The 24,164-nt window shown below is 37.9% G+C and overlaps 1 protein-coding gene and 1 long non-coding RNA gene across 2 annotated transcripts; both read right to left on the bottom strand.

The window, feature by feature from the left end:
• Positions 1–784: 784 nt before the first annotated feature.
• LOC105722434 (uncharacterized) lies at positions 785–21,961 on the bottom strand. The gene is made up of 3 exons (XR_001108576.2): positions 21,851–21,961; positions 1,346–1,421; positions 785–880 (listed from the first exon to the last, which is right to left on the bottom strand). It is a non-coding gene; the product is annotated as an uncharacterized LOC105722434 (long non-coding RNA).
• On the bottom strand, positions 7,116–8,299 carry LOC105722433 (small ribosomal subunit protein uS9m-like). The gene is given in 2 exon segments (XM_064375762.1): positions 7,116–7,156; positions 7,159–8,299. Coding segments are annotated over 2 exon segments (1,176 nt in total). The 5' UTR covers positions 8,294–8,299.
• Positions 21,962–24,164: the final 2,203 nt, after the last annotated feature.

Raw genomic sequence — 24,164 nt, 5'->3', positions numbered from 1 at the left:
CCAAACTCCTGTGACACGTAATTTATCTACATAACAAACCTGCACATGTACCTCTGAACCCAAAATAAAAGTTAAAAAAGAATGTCCATATGGCATTACTCATAAGAGCCAAAAAGTAGAAACAGCTCAAATGTTCATCAATTGATAAATGGATATATAAAATGTGGTATATTTATAAAATGGAATATTATTTGGCAATTAAAGTTAGTATTGATACAGGCTACGTTCTGAATAAATCTTGAAAATATGCTGAGTGAAAGAAGCTAGTCACAAAGGACCACATATTATATTATTGTGTTTATATGAAGTGCCCAAATAGGCAAATGTTTTTGGAGACATAAAATAGATTGGTGGTTGCCTAGAGCTTGGAGTTTGGAGGGAAATTGGGAGTGATTGCTAATGAGTATAAGGTTTCTTTCTGGGGTGATGACAATTTTCTAAAATTGGTGCTGGTGGTAGTTGTACAACTGTGTGAATATACTAAAAACCATTGAGCTTACACTTTAATTCAATGAGTTGGATGGTATGTGAATCACGTCCTTACAAATCTGTTGCTTTAGTTTTGCTGCTGCTTTAAATTCTACTAAAATGCCAGTAAATTGATTTTTCTTGTAAAAAGGCATAAACTAACCCAACATTAACATTTTAGAACTTAGGAAATAGATGGATAAGGTCCGCAAAACATTAACTTTAAATTGACTTTAGGAAACACTAAGAAGCAGCATGATTTTTGATGCTGAATCCCCAAAAGTCTCTGGAATAGAGAGCAAGTTGCTCACCCCCGCCTCTACAAGTGGGAAAACAGGATTGGTTGAAGATCTAGAGACTGAGAGATCCATTCTTCCTTATCTGCATAGCTGGGCAAATGCTCGTTCTGCTTCTAGAAGAAGATAGAAAGTTTATTCTCTGGAGAGGGAGAACAGAGGAGGCTGAGGGATATCAAACACAGTTGAGGTCAGAGGTACCATACTAAAAACAGGGAGATAAGTGAAATTGGGCATTTTGAATGGTGAGACTACCCCAAGTCTGTCTCTCATTTGTTCCCAGAGCTCCTGCATCCAGAAATTCACCCTGCAGGCAGGGATTTGAGAGGATCTTCTCTGGGAACTCTGACCAGTCCAAGAAAAGAGATTTAAAGTCAGCATATTGCTGTTTCCTCTAAGTTGGAGCAACCCACCCACGTACCAGAATCTTTAACATAAAAGCTCTTAGTGCAATAGTTTTAAAAATATACCGTTGATTATTTTAAAGAGGCAGAAGTAAACAGAAGGGTATAACAAATTTCACGTAATAAGCATATAGCTTTAATCATTATCAACACATGGCCAACTTTGGTTATCTTTACCTCTCTCTCTGCCCAATAGATTATTTAGAAGCAAATACTGGACATCCTATTACTTCACAAATTCTTCAGCGTACACCTGTAAATGATAAGTATTTAAAATAAACATAACTATATACTATACACTATAACTCAAATATATACTATATACTATATATATGTACTATATATATAGTGTGTATATATATATACTATAACTCAAATATAATTCTTTAATGTCAAATACCCAGTCATTTTTCAATTTTTCAATTTCTTCCAATTATCTCATAAATGTTTTTTCTACAACTTGCTTGAATAGGCATCCAAGCAAGGTCTTCACTTTGTGTTTGGTTAATATGTCTCTTAAGTCTATGTATCAAGCCCCTCTTAGGCGCACCACTTCAGATCCTCTCAGCCCACCTTTCCCCAGGCCCTTGGCCACTTGTTTTATTCCAGTTGCCTTAGTCACAGGCTTCACATAAACAAAACCCAACAGTGGTGAGGCATCATGCCCATGCCATGGGCCTCCTGCATTCCTTCTTGGGAATTCCTTTTCCATGAGGTGTGAGTTATTTTGGGACCCATGAATGTGCAACAGGGAAGTTTGGGGTTGTTAACACTCAAAGGTAAACATTTGATCAACTGGTGATGGGAGCTAGTGCATCAATTCTTCCATCTTCCTCTTCCTGAGTAGGCTGTCCTGAAATGCAGTAGCTCAAATTGTGTCTCAGAAAACAGTCCCTCAAGACTGCACACTTGGCACCAAGTGGGGCGGGTCAGAAATGCACACTCTTTTATTGACTTATTTTCTCTTCTATTTCCCCTTCCCCTCATTTCCTGGAATAAGGTTTGCCACAGGCTGTCTTTACTAGGGGACTCACAGTAAGACAATTTTATAGACTTCCTCACCCTTTTAATTTCCTTTGTAATCTACTTGTTGAAGAAAACACATCATTTATTTATCGTCTAGAGTTTCCCATATTCAGGTTTCTGCTGATTGTATACCTCTTAATAGTTTAACAAGTTTCTCTGTCCTTTGTCTTTAAACTAGTATTTGGATCTAGATACTTTATAGATTCAGGGTTGATTTTCTGGCAAGAACATTATGTAAATGGGTGTTTTAAATGTCCTACTGCAGCTGGGTGCAGTGGCTCACACCTGTAATCCCAGCACTTTAGGAGGCTGAGGTGGATGGATCACCTGAGGTCAGGAGTTTGAGACCAGCCTAGCCAACATGGTGAAACCCTGTCTCTACTAAGAAAACAAAAAATCAGCTGGGTGTGGAGGGGGACACCTGTAATTCGAGTTACTTGGGAAGCTGAGTCAAGAGAATTGCTCAAACCTGGGAGGTGGAGGTTGCAGAAAGCTAAGGTTGCTCCAATGCACACCAGCCTGGGTAACAAGGGCAAACCTCCATCTCAAAAAAAAAAAAAAGTGTCCTATTGTATCTATTGCATTATGTCAGGAGAAAAACATGTTTGATTACCTGAATATCTTTTTGTGATGTCAAGATAAATCAATAGGTTCAGGCACTGTAAGGCTGATCTTTCTGTTAGAAAGACTGATACTGGCTTATTTTTAAAAGCAAATTTATAAATGCTTAATTTACATACAATAAAATACATTCACTTTTTACACCTGTGTAACCACCACCACAGTGAAGATATAACATTTTTTAGATTCATCTATGTTATTGTGTGTATCAGTAGTTAAATTTTGAATTTGCTGAGCAGAATTCCATTGTATGAATATAATATGACTTATTTACCCATTCACTTGTTGATGAACATTTGTGTTGTTTCTAGTTTTTGCCTGTTGTGAATAAACTTCTATTATGTTTGAGTCCTTTTGTTCAACTGTTTTTCCTCTTGAGAAAATACTTAGAATTTCTGGGTCACATGGTAAGAATATATCAAACCATATAAGAAACAGCCAAATTATTTTCCAAAGCAGTAGTATTTTTTATATCTTCACCCCCAATGCATAAGAGTTTCAGTTGCTTCTTATCAATACTTGGCATTGGCAGTCCTTTTGTTTTGAGACAGAGTCTTGCTGTGTCACACAAGCTGGAGTACAGGGTGCAATCTTGGTTCACTGCAACCTCTGCCTCCCAGGTTAAAGCGATTCTCCTGCCTCAGTCTCCCGAGTAGCTGGGATTATAGGCACGTACCACTACGCCTGGCTAATTTTGGCAGTCCTTTTAATAGCATCATACTATTGGATATGCATTGATAACACACCGTGGTTTTAATTTAACTTTTCTAATCATTGCTAATATTGAGCATCTTTTCATGTGTGTATTGGCCATTTGTATATCCAGTTTTGCAAAGTGTCTATTCAAATATTTTGCCCATTTTAAAATTCTGTTGTAAACTTCTTATTGAGTTGTAAATTCTTTATATATTCTTGATAGAAGTTATGTAATATGTAACAGATACATCAAGGTTTCTCCCAGTCTGTGGCTTCTCCTTTCATTTTCTTAACAGTGTCTATAAAAATAAAAGATAGATGTTACCCTGAAGGTATGAGCCTATTTCTAGACTGTCTACTCTATTCCACTGACGTATCTTTTTATCTATATGTCAATAGAACATCTTGATTGTTATCGTTTTACAGTAAGTCTTGAAATCAAATGATATAAATCCTCTCTGTAAGGTTTGTTCTTGCCGAGTTTAAAAGGAAGAAACTGAGGCCAACACAAGAAGATCCAACGTGAAGGAATTTATTAAGGCTCCCGGGCAAGGTTCTGCGGTCCGACAGGAGGGGCCAGAGAAGTCGCGCAGACTCCTCTCAGTGTGGGGTTTTATAGGGAGTGAAGGAGCTCGATTGGTTGTGGGAGAGCAGGACTACTACTGGATAAGGTTACAAGCCTTTGTTTGTATACAGGACTTGGCTGCTATTGGTTAGAATTACTCGGCTGCTATTGGCTAGAAAGACTTGGCTACTATTGGCTAGAATCACAAGACCCCACTTGCATACTGGGTTCTTTAAGGGAAAGCCAGGCTGTGCGAGAAGGGGAGAAGGGAACAACCCGAGCATGTCCGAGCTTTCGGAAAAAAGGTTGGGGGGATGTGTGTCCGAGCTCCCGGCGAGGCAGCCGGCCTTACACTCTCACTTAGTTTTTCTTCTGTAAAGTTGTTTTAACTATTTTAGGTCTTTTGTAATTTTCATATAAACGTTTGAATCAGCTTGTCAATTTCTATAGAAATACCTACTTAGATTTTGATTGGAACTGCATTGAATCTATAAATCAATTTGGAAGGAAATGACATCTTAACGATTTGAGTCTTCCAATTCATAAACGTAGTATACCTTTTTTATTCAGGTCTTTAAAATTATTTTCACCATTGTTTTGTAGTTTTCAGTATGCAAGTCTTGTATATTTTTTGCCAAATGGATCCTGTAATAGATTGCTTGTGACATTTAAATGGTGTTTTTAAACTTCCAATTTTTAATATGTCATTGTTAGTATAGAGAAATAGATATTAATTTTTATATATTGATTTTTATTATACTGTCCTTTATTAGTTTTAGTATTCTTTTTGTAGATTTCTTAGGACTTTCTACATATATAATCATATCATTGCTGAACAAGGACTGCTTTGTTTCTTTCTTTTCAGTAGGTATGTCTTCTATTCCTTTTTCTTGCATGATCCTAATGGCTAAGAAGTCTAGTATAATACTAAGTGAATGGTTAAAAGAGTATCCTTGCCTTCTTCCTGATGTTAGAATGAAAGTAGAATGAAAGTCTACTTTTAGGGATGATGTTAGTTGTAGGTTTTTCAATGATGCTCTTTATTAGATGAAAACACTTCCATTTTTTCCTAGATTCCTGAAAGTTTTTATTATAAATGGTTGTTGGATTTTTGTTAAATGCATTTTCTATATTTGTTAGAATCAGTAGTTTTTCCTTTGTTCTAAGCAATATTACATTGATTGATAATATTATAATAATGTTAAGCAAACCTTGCATTCCTGAGATGAAAATCATTTGGTTACGGTATATTCCCCTTATTATATATTGTTGTGTTTAATTTGCTAAACATTTATTCAGGGTTTTTGAGTACATATTCATGTGAAATATTGATATGTAGGCTTTTTCCCCCTAATAATATCTTTTTTAGTATGGAAGTCTTGTATATTTTTTGCAAAATGAATCCCATCTAATTTTGGTATCCAAGAAAGCCTGGCATTATGGAATGAGTTAAGTAAGAAATATTTCCACTTCTTAAATTTATTTGAAAGACTTTGTCTAGAATTGATATTATTTTTTCCTTAAGTGTTTGATAGAATTTGTCTATGAAACCAACTGGGACTGAAATTTTCTTTGTAGAAAGCTTTAAAATTATAAATTTAATTTTTAATATGGGATTATCTGAATTTTTTACTTTTTCTTGACTAAGTTTTAGTAGTTTGATTTTTTTTCCAAAGAATTTTTAAATATTTCATCTCTTTTGTCAAATTTATGGGATCAATTGTTTGTAATATTTTAATCACTTTTTTTTGAGACAGTGTCTTGCTCTGTCACTCAGGCTGCAGTGCAGTGATGTGAAGCTCGCACAGCCTCAACTTCCAGGCTCAAGTGATTCTCCCACTTCAGCCTCCCAAGTAGCTGGGACTACAGGCATGCTCCTCCACAACTGGGTAATTTTAAAATTTTTTGTTGAGACGGAGCCTCACTGTGTTGCTCAGGTTCATCTCAAACTCCTGGGTTCAAGTGTCCTCCCATTTTGGCCTCCCAAACTGCTGGGACTATAGACAGGACCCACTGCTTCTGGCCTTTTATTATGTTTTTAATGAATGTAATATCTCAAGCTAGAGGGTTATCAATTTTACTTTTTCAAATAAACAGCCTTTGTTTTTGATTGATTTTTATCTATAGTTTTTCTATTTTCAACTTTACTGACTTTAGCTCTTAACTTTAATTTTTCTTTCTTCTACCTTGGATTTAATTTATTCTTCTTTTTCTTAGCTTAAAGTCAAAGCTTTGCTCGTTGACTTTAGAGCTCCTTTTATGATAGTTTAAACCATTAAAATTCTGTAAATTTCTTCCTATACACTGTTTTAGCTTCATCTCACAAAATTTGCTTTGTTGCTCTTTCATTTTCATTGAGTTCAAAATATTTTCTAATTTCTATTGTTTTACCTAATTTCTAATTTCTTTTACCTATGGGTTATTTAGAAGTATATTGTTAGTTCCAAGCATTTGGATATTTTTAGATATTTTCCTGTTGTTGGTTTCTAATTATTGCCTTGTGGTCACATATGGAACGAAATTGTATTACTGTATAATTTCAATACACTCCCTTTTATTGAGATTTATTTTATGTCCTAGTGTATGGTCTTCCTTCATTAACATTCCATATGCACTGGAAAGAGTGTGTATTCTGTAGTTGCTGGATATAGTGTTCTATAAATATTAGTTATTTCAGATTGATTTATCATGTTTTTCAGCTCCATTATACCCTTACTGATTTTTTTATTTGACTGTTCAATCTATACTTATGTTTTGCTTGAGATGAAATGTATTTCTCTGGCTGCTTAGAGCCACTTTCAATAGATTCAGCCTTTTACACTGATTTTACCATTTTAGATTCCTATATTCTTTTTTTTCCTTTTATTTTGTAAAGATCACCTTTACAAAGTAGCATTTAAAAATAAATCCATCTCACAACTCAAAGAAATTTCTGACAGTACTGCCCTCATGCTGGTCAGCCATTATTCACTGCGTGTCTGCTACGTGTCGGCACATAGCAGACACGTATAGCTCTTCTTCTTTCCTAGAAACAAACCCTTAGCGCTTCTTCCAGGTAAACTTTCTGCGGGCTCCCTCTTCCGTTTTCTCACACGTGGATCAGTAGTAAGCAGTCCAGCTTGTCTCATCCATTCGACCTCGTCCTCAGTGAGAAAGCTGCACAAGGCTTTTGCCATTGCCAGTCGTACTGCTCCAGCCTGCGCCGACCTCCCGCCCCCAGAGACTGTGCAGGTCACATCGTGTTTCCCAAGCCGGTCAACAAAGTGGAAAGGGAATATCAGCTGTTCTCTGTCCTGCATGATTGGGAAGTAATGCAGGTAATCAATTCCATTGACTTTTATTCTTCCACTTACATGTTCATAAACAATTGCTTCTGCTTTTGCAGTCTTTCTTTTACCTTCGCTTTTGCTAAAGGCCATTCCTTGCTCGTCATACTGCACAGGTTCAGTCAGCTGTTTTTTTGATTGAATGATCACACTTCTTCGAAACCTCTGCACAGATTCTTCCTCAGCAGCACCATACTGCAATGTCAATAACTTTTCTAGCAGGTGAATGAACTGCATATAATCTTGATCTGACAGTTTTTCCACTAACATTTCTTCTAGTTCCTCCTTAATCAGCCATCTGCTGCCAGTCAGGTCTCTGGTTTTAGTTTCTTCTGGAAGGAGACCTTTGGCTTGCAACTGACTTTGACATTTTTCTAAATTGAGTAACATTCCATATACATCATGCATTAATGAATAGTCTGACTGTTTGCCAGCATAGAAGAGATAGTGAAATGGACAGCCATCTTCTCCCCACTGGATTGCTCTTTGTTTTGGAAAAATCAGTTCAGGATGCTTCATTATTGGCCTGGCTTCTTTCTCAAACAAACCACTTGGGAAAAGGTAAGCAATAGCTTTATCAATATCCTCTTGAGTGAAAGTTTCTGGATCTTCTCTCATCATGTTGGCTAAATGTCTCTTTCCTGTGTTGAACTCTTCAATCTGCTCTTTAATAAAATCCACTGTGTAAGTTTCACGTTTTAAGGCAGGAACATTTTTCTTTCTTGTTACAACTGCAGTATGACTTAGCCCTAATATCTGGGATCTGACTTTTGTTTGCAACCCAGCTGCCGCGGTTTTCCAGAGGACTTGCTTCTGGAGGAGGCTACCCCTACCGCAGAGAAGCAGCCGGTAGGAAACTGCTCCGCGGTAGGACATACAGGGGGCCGCCATGTTAGCTGTGGGAGATCCAGGACAGAAGAGGCGAGGGGCGGTTCCTATATTCTTTTGTCTTGATGTGTGACTGGATTTCATCATAAAATAGTGTTTTCAAAATGTGCTTTAAGAAAGCATAATATTTTTGTTTAAAAATGTTTACCTGTGGTTTTTATACCAGACAACATGCCTGGGTCTATGTTTTCTTTTTTTCAGAACCTGGTATATGCTACTTCAATGTCTTCTGGAATTAAATTTGCTATGGATAAGTCATCCTGCATTTTTACCCTTACTTATGACTTTTAAATTTCTGCCTGGATTTCTTCCCTTATTTATTTTTCAATTTAGGTATTTCATTATGAAATATAGTACACAAACAGATTCCTTTATTTCTAAAGTTTAAGAGTTTAATCAGACTATGTCATGGTATTCATGACATTGTATCATTTTTGCTTGGTACTTAATGTGCTCTTTCAAGTTTTTAGATTCTGTTCTTTATTCATTTTAGGGAAATTTTATGTGATTATATATCTCTAAATACATTTCCCCCCTCTAAATCCATTTTATACTTTACTTCAAGGACACCAATTACATTTAAGTTGAAGTGTCTTTGTTCTCTATCACTTTACCTTCATTCATTTCATTTCTTTTCTTTTTCTTATGTATTCACTCTTTTTATCTTAAGATGTTCCTCCACACCATTTATTTACTATTTAGCCTTATCTATTTTATTCCTTGCTGTATCAAGGTTACTTACATGATACATGATGGTGAGAGGTTTTTGGTATTCTCAATATGCATTTTTTTCATTCTGCATCTCCTTTTCCATAGCCATGTTGTTATATCTTCTTGCTTTTGCATTCTTTTATATTGAATCAATATTCTTAATAAAGTTGTTCTATAGACACATTCTAAGATAATATTCTTCTGTTTCTTGAGTCCTATTCCACTTTTAGTTCTTCATTTGACTTTTGCATGCTACATTCCTTCATCTTCTTCTTCTTGTATCTATCCATAGCTTCTATTTGATTTCTTTCAATCTTGCTTATGCTTGGGAAGCTTTGTCCATACTTTTATTTTCTCTATTATAGCATAGATTTCTAATAATTCCTATTTATAGCAGATGCTTCTACTATCTCACCCCAAATTGCCTCCGCTTACGTGAGTATACCTGCAGCTGCAGACAGTTCCTGGCATGCTGACAGCTTCCTTCCACAAGGACCTGCATTCTTTACTGCCTGCAGGCCTTCTTTGGCACCATGGAAATTTGCTTGATTGTGTGTAAGCATGACCCAGAAGTGTGGGAAGAATTATGTTCCTGGTGAAACTCCTAAACAAGGGGAAATAGAAGTCAGTGAATAAAGAGTATCAACCACAGAGAATGCATTGAGCAAGTGGACATGATAACTCAGCCATTAGAGACCAGCCAGTCTCTGTCCTTAACTACCATAGTGCTGGCACAATGAGCCCATGAACAGTGTAGCCTTGGTGGCAAGCATGGAGACTCTGTATCACTCCAACAACTACACAAAAGACATTTGAGATAATCATGTAAATTTCAGTATAGAATAGGCAACACAGCCATGTGCCGCCTAACAATACTTTGATGAACAAAGCAACATATGCAACGGTTGTCTCATAAGATTACAATGGAGTTGAAAAATTCCTATTGCCTAGTGAGGTTGTGACATTGTAGTGCAACATATTATTTACGTGTTTGCAGCAAAACTATTGTAAGCAAACCTACCGCACTGCCAGTCATATAGCTAATGTGTATGTTTTTAAATAAAAAGTTGAAAAAGTAAAAAAAAAAATTAAAAATAGAAAAAGCTTATAGAACAAGGATATAAAGAAAACATTATTTTGTACAGGTGTACAATGTGTGTTTAACCTAAGTGTTATTACAAAAGAATCTTAAAAGTGAAAAAAATTAAAAAGCTTATAAGTAAAAAAGTTACTGTAAGTTAAGGTTAATTTGTTATTGAAGAAAGAAAACATTTATTTATTATTATTATTATTTTAAGACAGGGTTTCACCATGTTGGTCAGGCTGGTCTTGAACTCCCAACCTAAGGTGATCCTCCTGCCTTGGCCTCCAAAGTGCTTGGATTACAGGCATGAGCCACCACGCCCGCCCTATTTATTTATTATTTTGATAGCTTTAAGGGTACAAGTGGTTTCTGTTACTTGAATGAATTGTATAGTGGTAAAGTCTGGGCTTTTAGTATACCTGTCAGTTAAACTGTGTACATTGTACCCAACAGGTGATTTTTTTGTCCCTCAGCTCCTTCCACCCTCCCCACTTCTGAGTCTCCAATGTCCATTATACCACTCTGTATGCCTTTGTGTATCCATGGCTTAGCTCCCACTTATAAGTGAGAACAGGAGGCATTTACTTTTTTGTTCCTGAGTTACTACTCAAGCCTTTGTGTATCCATGGCTTAGCTCCCACTTACAAGTGAGAACAGGAGGTATTTGCTTTTTTGTTCCTGAGTTACTACTTAGGAAAATGGCCTCTAGTTCCATCCAAGTAGTTGCAAAAGACATCCATTTCCTCTAGATTTTTTAGTTTGTGTGTATGAAGGTGTTCATAATAGCCTCTGAGGGTCTTTTGTATTTCTGTGGGATTGGTTGTAATGTCACCTTTCTCATTTCTGATTGTTCTTACTTGAATCTTCTCTCTATTTCTTTGTTACTCTAGCTAATGGTCTATTGATCTTGTTTATTTTTTTGAAAAACAATATTTTTGTTTTCCTGACTTTTGTATGAATTTCTGGGTCTCAATTTTATTCATCTCTGCCCTGATTTTAGTTATTTCTTTTCTTCTGCTAGCTTTGGGGTTAGTTTGTTTTTGTTTTTCTAGTTCCTTTAGGTGTGATCTAAGATTGTTAATTTGAGATCTGTTTAACCTTTTGAGGTAGGTGTTTACCGCCATAAATTTTCTCTTAACACTGCTTTTACTGCATCCCAGAGATTTGGGTATGTTGTGTTTGTGTTTTCCTTTATTTCAAAACATTTTTTTATTTCTGCCTTAATTTCACTGTTTACCCAAAGGGCATTCAAGAGCAAGTTGTTTAATTTCCATGTAATTGTGTGGTTTTGGGATATCTTGGTATTGATTTCTGTTTTTATTCCACTGTGGACTAAGGGTATGACTGGTATGCTTTCAATATTTTTAAATTTATTGAGACTAACCTTATGGTCTAGCATGTGGTCAATCTTAAAGTCTATTCTATGTACAGATGAGAAGAAAGCATATTCTACAATTTATGGGTGGAGTGTTCTGTAGATGTCTATTAGGTCTATTAGGTCCAGTTGTTCAAGTGTTGAATTTAAGTCCAGAGTTACTTTGTTAGTTTTCTGCCTTGACGATCTGCCTAATTCTTCAGTGGGGTTTTGAAGTCCCCCTGCTATTATTGTGTGGCAGTCTAAGTCTTTTTGTAGGTCTAGGAGTAGTTGTTTTATGAACCTGGGTGCTCCAATGTTGGGTGCATATATAATATATTTAGAATAAGATTCTATAGATGTGATTGAAGTAGGATTAAGGTCTTACTTGGAAGGTGAACAAACTTAACAATGAGAATTACAATATGCTGCTGAAAAAAATTAGAGACAATATAAACAAATAGGAAAACATTCCATTCTCACAGACAAGAAGAATCAATATTGTTAAAATGGTCATACTGCCCAAAGCAATCTACAGTTTCAATACTGTTCCTAGCAAACTACCAATGAGACTTTTTCACAGATTAGAAAAGCTATTCTAAAATTCATATAGAACCCAAAAAGAGCCTGAATAGCCAAAGCAATCGTAAGCAAATGGAACAAAGCTGGAGGTATCACACTACCCGACTTCAAAGTATAGAACAAGGATTTAGTAACAAAAACAGCATGACACTGGCACAAAAACAGGCACATAGACCAATGGAACAGCAGAGAGAGCCCAGAAATAAAGAAGAAAACCTGGGAAATACCATTCTAGACATAGGTCCTGGCAAAGATTTCATGAAGAAGGCACTAAAAGCAATTGCAACAAAAACAAAAATTGACGCATAGGACCTAATTAAACTAAGAGATTCTACACAGCAAAAGAAACTATCTTCAGAGTAAACAGACAACCTATAGAATGGGAGAAAATATATTTGAACTATGAATCCAACAAAGGTCTAATATCCAGAACATATAAGCAACTTAACAGGCAAAAAACAACCCCGTTAAAAAGTGGGCAAAGGACATAAACAGACACTTCTCAAAAGAAGACATATACACAGCCAACAAGCATATGAAAAAATGCTCAACATCAGTAATCATTAGAGAAATGCAAATCAAAACCAAAATGAGATACCATCTCACACCAGTCAGAAAGGCTATTATTAAAAAGTCAAAAAATAACATGCTGGTGAGGCTGCAGAGAAAAGAGAATGTTTGTATACTGTTGGTGAGAATGTAAACTAGTTTAGCCACTGTGGAATGCAGTTTGGCAATTTCTCAAAGAACTTAAAACAGAACTACCATTTGACCCAGCAATGCCATTATTGGGTACATACCCACAGGAATAGAAATTGTTCTACCAAAAACACACATGCATGCATGTGCTCATCCCAGCACTATTCACAATAGCAAAGACATGGAATCAACCTTAATGCCCATCAATGGTAGACTGGATAAAGAAAATGTGATGTGTATATACCATGGAGTAGTACACAGCCATTAGAACAACAAAATCATGTCCTTTGCAGCAACATGGATGGAGCTAGATGCCACTATCCTAAGCAAACTAGGGCAGGAACAGAAAACTAAATACTACATTTTCTTAGAAGTGAGAGCTAAACATTGAGTACACATGGACACAAAGAAGAGAACAATAGACACTGGGGCCTTCTGAGGGTGGAGGATGAGAGGAGGACAAGGATTGAAAAACTGCCTATTGGGTATTATGTGTATTACCTGAATGATGAAATAATCTGTGCACCAAACCCCTGTGGCACACTTTTTATCTATATAACAAACCTGCACATGTCACTTTGAACCTAAAATAAACCCCTACTTTTTTTTGAGATGGAGTCTCGCTCTGTCACCCCAGCTGCAGTGCAGTGGCACAATCTCAGCTCACTGCAACCTCTGCCTTTTGCGTTCAAGCAATTCTCTGCCTCAGCCTCCTGAGTAGCTGGGATCACGGGCACCCACCACCACACCTGGCTAATTTTTGTATTTTTAGCAGAGACGATGTTTCACCATCTTGGCCAGGCTGGTCTTGAACTCCTGACCTCGTGATCCACCCGCCTCAGCCTCCCAAAGTGCTGGGATTACAGGCATGAGCCACTGCGCCTGGCCAAATAAAAACTTTTTATAAAAACAAAGTCTTACTTGACTAAGTAAGGGAGATACACCCCATACTATAGGTAGTCCTGACGGAATCAGTTGAAAGGCCTTAAGAACAAAACTGAGGCTTCCCTGAAGAAACACTTCCATCCATGGACTGCAGCTTCCTTTCTGTACCTTCCTTTCCTGATGACTGCCTACAGATTTTTGCACTCATAACCAGCTCCCAGAACTACATAAATCAATTTGTTGCAATAAATCTTTTTTAATTTTTTAATTTTTATTTTTTGAGATGGGGTCTTGCTCTGTCTCCCAGGCTGGAGTGCAATGATAAGATCTCAGCTCACTGCAACCTCTGCCTCCCAGATTCAAGCAATTCTCCTGCCTCAGTCTCCTAAGTAGCTGGGATTACATGTGTGGGTCACCATGCCTGGCCAATTTTTGTATTTTTTGTACAGATGGGGTTTCACCATGTTGGCCAGGCTGGTCTCAAACTCCTGACCTCAGGTGATCGGTCCTCCTTGCCTCCCAAAGTGTTGGGATTATAGGCATGAGCCACCACACCTGGACTTGTTGCAATAAATCTCTTAATATATATCTCCTATTGGTTCTGTTTTTCTGTGGAACTCTTACTGATACAAATGTTATGTTGGCTTGATTTCCATTCTATTTACTAGTGGAATGTGTTGTAACCTCTCTAGGCTTTGCTTATCATTTGTAAATTAGAAACAATAATATTGTCCACCATTAGCATGTTGGTGAGGATTAAATAATTATTTCTTTTTGTAATTGTTTGCTATGTTAAAGGAGGCTTTCTTTACTTCTGATTTACCAAAGTTATTATCAGGAATGGTTATAGAATATTATCAAATGCATTTTTAGCTTCTATTAGCATGATCATGAAGTTTTCTATTTTGATTTATAGATGCCATAATAAGAGATTGGAAGTAAATCTGCTTTATGTTCCTAAGATAAAGCCAATTGTTCACAGTGCATTCTTTCTTTCAGTATGCTCCTAAATTCAACTTTTCTGATACTATATTTAGAATTTTCCATCTATGTTTTAAGTGAATTCATGTCATACATTCCTCAAGGATTATCATCAAATTATGCTGGCTTAATAGAATAAATTGGGAAACAAGCCATATTTTTTATTTTGTTTTGTTCCAATAACAGAATGTTACCTCTGCAGTATCTACAGTTGGAATTTATTGCTAATTTCTTTTTCTTTGTCCTGTCTGTACTAAAAATACAAAAATTAGCTAGGTGTGGTGGTGTGCCTGTAGTCCCAGTTACTTGGGAAGCTGAGGCAGGAGAGTTGCTTGAACCCAGGAGACGGAGGTTGCAGTAAGCTAAGATTGCGCCACTGCACTCCAGCCTGGGCGACAGAGCAAGACTCCATCTCAAAAAAAAAAAAAAAGGATTTTGCACCACTCCCCACTCTTGTTGAACTAATTAAGCTCCCTATTTTTTTTTTTCAGATTGTAAAGACTCCTTATAATTCTACTTGTCATATTTTTTTCCTTTTTACTCTCAGAATAAAATGTTTGTATTTTTTTTTTTTGAAGAAAATAAAAGGAAGAAAGAAAGAGAGAAAGAAAAAAAAGAATGAAGAAGAGGAAGAAAAAGGAAGAGAAAGAGGGAGAGAGAACGGGAGTATTGCTTTATTGCCCAGGCTAGAATGCAGTCTAAAAATGGGAATTGAAAACCTCTTTTATGCCAATAATTGTGCTTAACAGTGGAGACAGGAAGGAATAAGGGAAGAAAATAACAAACAAGCAGCCAACCAATATTTCATTTAAACCTATGAAATGCTATGCAATTATTGAGGAGGTGATTTACTTCCAATTATGTAGTCACTTTTGGAATAGGTGTGATACGGTACTGATAAAAATGTATGTTTTGTGTATTTGAAGTGGAGAGTTCTATATATGTTTATTAAGTTTACTTGTTCCAGGTCTGAGTTCAAGTCTTGGATGTCCTTGTTAATTTTCTATCTCGTTGATCCGTCTAATATTGACAATGTGATGTTACAGTCTCCCACTATTATTGTGTGGGAGGCTAAGTCTCTTTATAAGTCATTAAGAACTTATCTTATGTATCTGGGTGCTCCTGTATTGGGTACGTGTATATATAGGATCATTAGCTCTTCTTGTTGCATTAATCCTTTTACCATTATGTAATGTCCTTCTTTGCCTCTTTTGATCTTTGTTGCTTTAAAGTCTATTTTATCAGAGGTGAGAATTGCAACTCCTGCTTTTTATTTATTTATTTATGTTTGCTCTCCATTTGGTTGGTAAATCTTCCTCTGTCCCTTTGTAATCGTTGAGTCTTTGTAATCGTTGCATGTGAGATGGGTCTGGATACAGCGTACTGATGGGTTTTGGCTTTTTATCCAGTTAATAATATATATGAGTTTAATACTGCCATTTGATGCTAGCTGGATATATTTTTGGAAAGGCTGATACTGGTTGCTCCTTTATATGTATAGTGCTTCTTTCAGAAGCTTCTGCAAAGCAGGCCTAGTGATGGTGAACTCTCTAAGTACTTGCTTGTTTGCAAAAGATTTTATTTTTCCTTCGCTTTTGAAGCTCAGTTTGGCTGGATATGAAATTCTGGGTTGAAAGTTCTTTTCTTTAAGGAAGTTGAATATTGGCCCCCACTCTTTTCTGGCTTGTAGGGTTTCTGCTGAGAGATCTGCTGTAAGTCTGATAGGCTTCCCTTTGTGGGTAACCTGACCTTTCTCTCTGGCTGCTCTTAGTATTTTCTCCTTCATTTCAACCCTAAGAAATCTGGTGATTATGTGTCTTGGGGTTGGTCTTCTTGAGGGATATCTTTGTGGTGTTCTCTGTACTACCTGGAGTTGAATATTGTCCTGTCTTACTAGGTTGGGAAAGTTTTCCTGAATAATCTCCTGAAGAGTATTTTCCAACTTGGATTCATTCTCTTCGTCACATTCAGGTACATCTGTCAAACATAGATTAGGTCTTTTCACATAGTCCCATATTTCTTGGAGACTTTGCTCATTCTTTTTTAACCTTTTTTCTCTAATCTTGACTTCTCATTTTATTTCGTTAAGTTGGTCTTCGAACTCTGATATCCTTTCTTCTGCTTGATCAATTCGACTGTTAAAACTTGTGCATACTTCGCGAAGTTCTCGTGTTGTGTTTCTCAGCTCCATTAATTCACCTATATTCCTCTCCAAATTGTCTATTCTCGTTAGCATTTCGTCAAACGTTTTTTCAAAGTTCTTAGTTTCTTTGCATTGGGTTAGAACAGGTTCTTTTAATTCGCAGAAGTTTCTTATCATCCACCTTCTGAAACCTACTTCCATTAATGGAACGCACTCGTTCTCCATCAGGGCTTGTTCCGTTGCTGATGAGGAACTGTGATCCCCTGTAGAGGGAGAGGCATTCTGATTTTGGGTATTCTCAGCCTTTTTACGCTGGTTTCTTCCCATCATTGTAAATTTATCCACCTGTCGTCTTTGTGATTTCTGACTTTCAAATTAGGTTTCTGAGTGGACGTCCAACTTGTTGATTCCCAGTGCCGAAATCTGAGCAATCCACTGCGCCGGCCAAAACAGAGGTGTTAAGATTGATGGTGCTTTTCTGCCTGGGAATCGGCCAAAAGGGGACCCAGTCCCGCTCACTCTGCACCAAGAGCTGCCATGCTGAGGCACCAGCAAAACCACCGCGCCGGCCACAAGAGTCGCGCTGGCAACCCGTGGGGCTCCTCTCCTGGGAATCTCCTGGTCCGTGAGCAACAAAAATTCATCTGGAAGTGTGGCATCCTCTCGTTCTCTGCACTTTCACTGGGAGCTACAATCCCGAGCTGCTAGTGGTCAGCCATCTTGGATCTCTCTCTTATTGCTAATTTTTATGGTTACTATACATGATCAATCTTTATAAATGTTTAATGGGCTCCAGAAAGGATAATACATTTCCTGTAGGGAATAAAATTTGGCTGTAACTATAGCTATAGCTATTCAACTTTCCTATTTTATTCAGATCTTTATTTTAATTTATTTACTTTTATTATTTGACTTATCAAACAGCAAAACAGGTGCTCTTATTTTCTTCATGGTGCACCACACTTATTTATTTATTTATTTTGCCTTCTCTGAGTGCTATTCTATTTATAATGGCTCATGATTAAAATTCTTTTGTTTTCTTTTTTTAAATTGGCTTTTGTGAGTATTATAATGATTAAGATTCTTATAAAATTACCTTCTTTAAATAGAAAAACATATTTGCAAACTATATATCTGACAAGGGGTTATAAGGAAATTATAAGGAAATGAATTCAACAACAACAACAACGTGATTTAAAAATGGGGAAAAGATCTGATGAGACATTTCTCAAAAGAAGACTTACAAATGGCCAACAGGTATGTTTTTTAAATGCTCAACATTATTAATCATCAGGGAAATGTAAATCAAAACCACAAGGAGATATCACCTCACCCCAGTGAGAATGGCCATAATCAAAAAGACAAAAGGTAAGTGTTGGCAACAATGTGGAGAAAAGGGAGCCCTTATACATTGGTGGGAATGTAAATTGGTACAACCATTATGGAAAACAGTATAAAGGTTCCTCAAAATATTAATAATAGAACTGCCATATGGTTCAGCAATCCCACTATGGAGTATATATCAAAAGGAAATGAAATTAGTATGTCAAAGAGTGATCTGTACTCCTATGATTATCACAGCACCATCCACAACAGCCAAGATATGTAATCAACCTAAGTGTTTATCAATGGTTGATTGGACAAAGAGCATGTGCTATGTACACATTTACTGCACTCACCTATTTTCACACCATGGTTGATTGTGGGTAATTGAAGCACTGCAAAGCAAAACTGTGGATACGGGGGGGACTACTGGTTTCTAGGTTTCTTTAGTAACACACTTGCCTTCAGGTAAATGCTCAGTATTTTGAATATTCCCTTCAGTAAGAAAGGTTCCATGTCGCTTTCTCTTTTAATAAGGGCACTAATCTCATCATGAACCACTACCCTCGTGAGCTCAATTACTTTTCAAAGGCCCCATCTCCAAATACCATCACATTGGGGGTTAGTGGTTTCTTCAACATATGCATTTTGGGGGGACACAAGTATTCAGCCCACAGAACCTACCTATGCACTTGATATTTTCCACAAACTGTTATAAACAAAAGACATTATTTTCAGTTTCTTTTGAATCATTCCTACAACCTGAACAAACTCTGCCCAGTTCCATGGGTCAAATTCTGGATCACTATTCCAGCAAGGCAGCAGGGACAAATAGCAGCTAAAATGACTTAAGTTTTACCCCTGAACTGATCAGGATGAGGTTCCAACTCAACCACTGATAGCAGGACCTGAGTTTTCTCATCTGCAAAAAGGGACTTATAAGAAAAATAGCTAACTATGTAAGTGCTAAATAAGACACTGTGCCAAGCATCTTTCATAAACATCGAGGTAAATACTATTATTATATGTATTTTGTTGATGAAGGAATTAAGGCTTAGCGAGGTTAAGTAGCAACACTGAAAGTTAATCCAAGTCAAAGAGCTTGGATTCCAACCCAGCTCTGATTCTGAAACCTAAGCCGTACAATGATTGTATATTTTACATAAGAAGGTACGTAGAGTAATTATTCATAGGTATTATTGTTATGTTTATCATTGTTGAAGATGAACCTCCTGTGTTCGATTCTTTCATTCATTTGTTCCTTCATTCCATATTTATGGAGTCCCTGTTACACGCTAAGCTCAGCACTCTGGCACAGCCAAGCCAAGCCTGCCCTTTCTTCTCTCTTTCATCTCCTGTTCACTCCTCTGGTACTTGATCCAGGCAAAGCTCTGTGATGGAATTCCAAGTTGACAGATTCAGTTCATGAGCCAGGCTGTCTCAGTGAGGGTTCTCCCTGAGGTGGAGCCTGAGACAAGGACTTGAGTAATCTTTCGGGATGTCTCTTTACTGAGATGTCCTTAGGAAGCAGGAGTGAGGGGTGGTGACAGTGAGGCAAGGAAGGAGGAGAAGCCAGTGTAAGGATGCCTGATCAAAGCTGCTACTATGGACAGCAGGGCTGGATTCTGCCGGGGCTTCTTGAGCAGTGTACGGAATGCCTGTCGGACAGTTTCCCTGAAGATGAGAGGGGCTAGAGCATTTACCTGCCCACTCTACTCTGTACTAAATTCACTGAGGGTTGCCCCAGGAGACATAAATTTCAGCCTGCACTTCTCTATCCTACAGAGGCTGGGGGCAGAATGCAGAGACTCCACATATGCGCGAGGTGGGTCACCAGTGCAAGGTGAGTGTGAGCTGCCGCAGCTACAGCTGAAAGCTGTATCTCATACACACGCTTCCTGCCTCCCCGCTCATGGCTCCAGTTCCAGTCTCTCTATACTTCATACCATAACACATTTTATTCAAAGCAGTAGCCCTCAGCACCAGGAAAAGGTTAACTGATGTTCTACTAACTTGGTTTACTAACTTGGTTTACCTAGGTAGCAGCAGTAGGAGAAGTTTGGCGGTATAATTTGGAAAATGTCCCTGGCTACCAGGTCACAGGTGAAAAATCCCTGGCCCACAGGCATATTCTCAAAGAAAGCCATTCCTCTTCAGCTCAAACATCTAGAGTTGCTTCTGCCATGTGCAACTGAGAACATTGACTGATATAACCCCCATGACACTGAATAAATGATGTTTTGCTTTATGATATTTGGCCTATGTTATTAGGAATTAAGACTGGATTAGTCCTAGCAATAACAATAAACTCTAAGATTATCTGTGTAGGGCAAATTACCAGGAAACATGAAACATTCAAAATTGGAATTTTTTTTTTCTACCAAGAGTCTGAAAACTCAGAGGCAGCCTAATCACTGTATATAGAAAGCAGATTTTTTGGTACATGGTGAAGGAAATTTTTCTTATTAAATCATTGCTGCCCTTACAATTGGGGCTCCTCGTACTTTTAGATTGTTTCTTTTGTCACTATGTGTCAAGAATTTTACACAAAAGATGATAAAATGCAGCAAAAATAAATCAAAGTGGAACGGCTGTCCTTCCTGGACAACTTTTATTTTTTGCTGGATTCTGACTGATTTCCTAAGAGTTCAGAGTTCCAGAGAGCAATCAGGGGTGCATTTTTTTAAATCATGGATTATAGAACTTTACAACTTGAAAATCAGAGTCCAATCTTCTTGTTTTGAGGTTTCACAACTAATCAGAGTCAGATATAGATTAGAAAAACCCTGGAGTATTTTTCCTTCTCTGCAAACACATCTGTTCTAAAAGAAGGAAGTGTGATCCTGTCCTGCACAGACCTTTACTTACAGCATTTTTTTCTGCCCATGGCTCTCAAATCAGGGATTTTGTTGGTGCAACAGATGGACAAAGAGATGAAATTCAAAATGGCCTTGGTATTTGGGAGGGAGGAAATTGTATGTGCTGGGCTTCAGGGCTTTTTCCTGAAAGTGGCCCCTATGCGGCAGGAAGTTCCTTCTCTTTCCTGGGTTCTCCCCTGAATTCCAGATTTAGTCAAATTTATTTCTCCTCAGGGTCCTTTTAGTTTCTGCTTAATGAGACCGGGGGTTGCTGAGTGTTTGATTGACGCTTGGTTATGTACAGCCTGTATTCATCTTCCTGAGAAAGGACATTGCACAAGAAAGGATTGCCAGTGGCAACCGTGGTGGCATTTCTGAGAGCATTCCCAGCAGCTCTGTTCCCCACCCCAGTGGAAGGAAACCCCACACTGACCAGCGGATGGAGGGACGGAGGGAGGCGTGGCGCTCAGAGCAATTATAATATCCCTATGCACAGAGACCTTGGGTTCTTTTCAGTCAATATTAGACCTGCTCACTTTTTACCCACATACAGTTCTCCTGATTTCTAAGCCACCTGAGCCAAGTCTAGGCTGCAGGAAAATACTTCTAAAGTAAAATCAGATCAGTTGCAAAGGAGTTGCAACATCTCGATTAGCTTCCTGGATCACATAACGTTTCCATGTCAGATTCAGGCACCCGAACTGATTTCTTTGCTGGAATCCCCCAGCTAAGAAATGCAAATCTCTGGGCTGCCTATAGCAAGGTCCCAAGCAATGCCCTTGGCGGCTGAGCCAGGACACAGTGACTTGGAATACAGCTTGCTAAGCGTGTGGCCTGGCCAGGATGGTGTAACTGGCAAGCTAGCTGGAACAAGTTCTTCTGCTTCAGGCCAGTGAATATTTATGTCAGGCCAAGAGTAAAGAAAATGGATTTCACTTACTTTGTATCCTGTGTATTGCCTGGGGAGCGGTGGCAGGTGAAAGCAGTTTTTTGTGTAGGTAGCACTTCTGGTAGCTCTGGCTAAACTTGCTGCCTGTGCCCTCCCTTTCTGTCCACGTCTCCTTTCCTCTTCAGGACAGAACTCTGCACACTGCACATAAATATGCAGGACAGGACACATCCCCTGGTTTCAAGTGGCCCTCGATTTTAATAAAGCTGGATGGTCCTTCAAATTCAAGGTTTAAAAACCCTCATATTGAAAAGAAAAAAATCCCACACTTTCATAGAGGTATAATTAACACAAAATAACCACATGTGATTAAGTGTACAGTTTGATAAGATTTTTCCTTTTGTTTTTAGTTGACACATAACGGTACATATTTATAGGATACAGAGTGATATTTTAATACATGTATACAATGTGCAGTTTTCAAATCAGGGTAATTAGCATATTTATAACCTCAAATATTGATCATTTTTTGGTGAGCATTCAAAACCCTGTCTTCTGGCTTTTTGAAAATATACAATAAATTATTATTTGTAGTCACCCTATAGTGCTATAGAACACAAACTTTTTCCTTCTATCTGCCTGTAATTTCCTGTCTGCTAATCACCCTCTCTGTATCCTTCCCTCCCTCTTATTCTTCTCAGCCTCTGATAATCAACAGTTCTGCTCTCTACTTCTATGAGCTCAGATTTTTTTAGCTCCCACATGGGAGTGAGAATGTGTGGTATTTGTCTTTCTGTGCTTGACTTATTTCATTTAACATAATGTCCTCCAGACTCATCCATGTTGCTGCAAATGACATGATTTCATTCTTTTTTATGGTTGAATCATATTCCATTGTGTATATCTACCACATTTTCTTTTCTTATTTTTTGAGGTGGAGTCTCGCTCTGTCACCCAGGCTGGAGTGCAGTGGTGCAATCTCAGGTCACTGCAACCTCCACCTCCCAGGTTCAAGCATTTTTCCTGCCTCAGCCTCCCCAGTAGCTGGGATTATAGGCATGTGCCACCATGTCCAGCTAATTTTTTTTTTTTAATTTTTAGTAGAGATGGAGTTTCACCATGTTGGCCAGGCTGGTCTCGAACTCCTGACCTCATGTGATCTGCCAGCCTTGGCCTCCCCAAGTACTGGGATTAAAGGCGTGAGCCACCCACCTGGCCCCACATTTTCTTTATCCATTCATCTTTTTTTTTTTTTAATTATACTTTAAGTTCTGGGGTACATGTGCAGAACGTTGCAGGTTTGTTACATAGGTATATGCATGTGCTATGGTGGTTTGCTGCATCCAACCACCTGTCACCTACATTAGATATTTCTTCTAATGTTAGCCCTCCCCAATCCCCCCACCAGCTGCTGTCCCTCCCCTAGCCCTCCAACTCTCCAACAGGCCCTGCTGTGTGATGTTCCCCTCCCTGTGTCCATGTGTTCTCATTGTTCAACACTCACTTATGAGTGAGAACATGCAGTGTTTGGTTTTCTGTTCTCGTGTCAGTTTGCTGAGAATTATTGTTTCCAGCTTCATCCATGTCCCTGCAAAGGACATGAACTTATCCTTTTTATGGCTACGTAGTATTCCATGGTGTATATGTGCCACATTTTCTCTATCCAGTCTATCTTTGATGGGCATTTGGATTGGTTCCAAGACTTTGCTATTGTGAACAGTGCCAAAATAAACATACGTGTGCATGTGTCTTTGTAGTTGAATGTTTTATAATCCTTTGCCATTCATCTGTTGATGAGCATTTAGGTTGATTCCATATCTTGCTATTGTAAATAGTGCTGCAAAAAACATAGGGATGCAGATATCTCTTTGACATACTCATTTCATTTCCTTTGGGTAAATGCTCAGTGGTGAGCATGCTGATTATATGGTAGTTCTATTTTTAGTTGTTTGAGGAACCTCTTACTGTTTTCTATTTGGTTTGTGGAAAAGTAATTGCAATTTTTGCCATTACTTTTAATTGTGGTTTTTGCCATTAAAAGTAATGACAAAAATGCAATAGTTATTATATCATAACAATGTAACAGCTATACTAATTTACATTCCCTCCAACAGTGTATAGGAGTTCCCCTTTTCTCCCAATTGTCACCAGCATTTGTTATTTTTTGTCTTTTTGCTAATTGCCATTCTAACTGGGGTGAGATTATATCTCACTGTGGTTGTTTTTTGCCTTTTCCTCAAGGATTAGTGATGTTGTGCATTTTCTCACATACTTGTTGGCCGTTTGTATGTTTTCTTTTGAGAAATGCCTAGGCAGAGCCTTTGCCAATTTTTGGATGGGATTTTTTTTTTTTTTTTCTGGATGT

This window comes from Aotus nancymaae, unplaced genomic scaffold (genome assembly GCF_030222135.1).
Source record: "Aotus nancymaae isolate 86718 unplaced genomic scaffold, 86718_ANA_hifiasm-v0.15.2.pri h1tg000014l, whole genome shotgun sequence".
Classification (NCBI taxonomy): Eukaryota; Metazoa; Chordata; class Mammalia; order Primates; family Aotidae; genus Aotus; species Aotus nancymaae.
The sequence above is the reverse complement of the archived record's forward strand: the minus strand, read 5'-3'. Positions and strand labels throughout refer to the sequence as shown.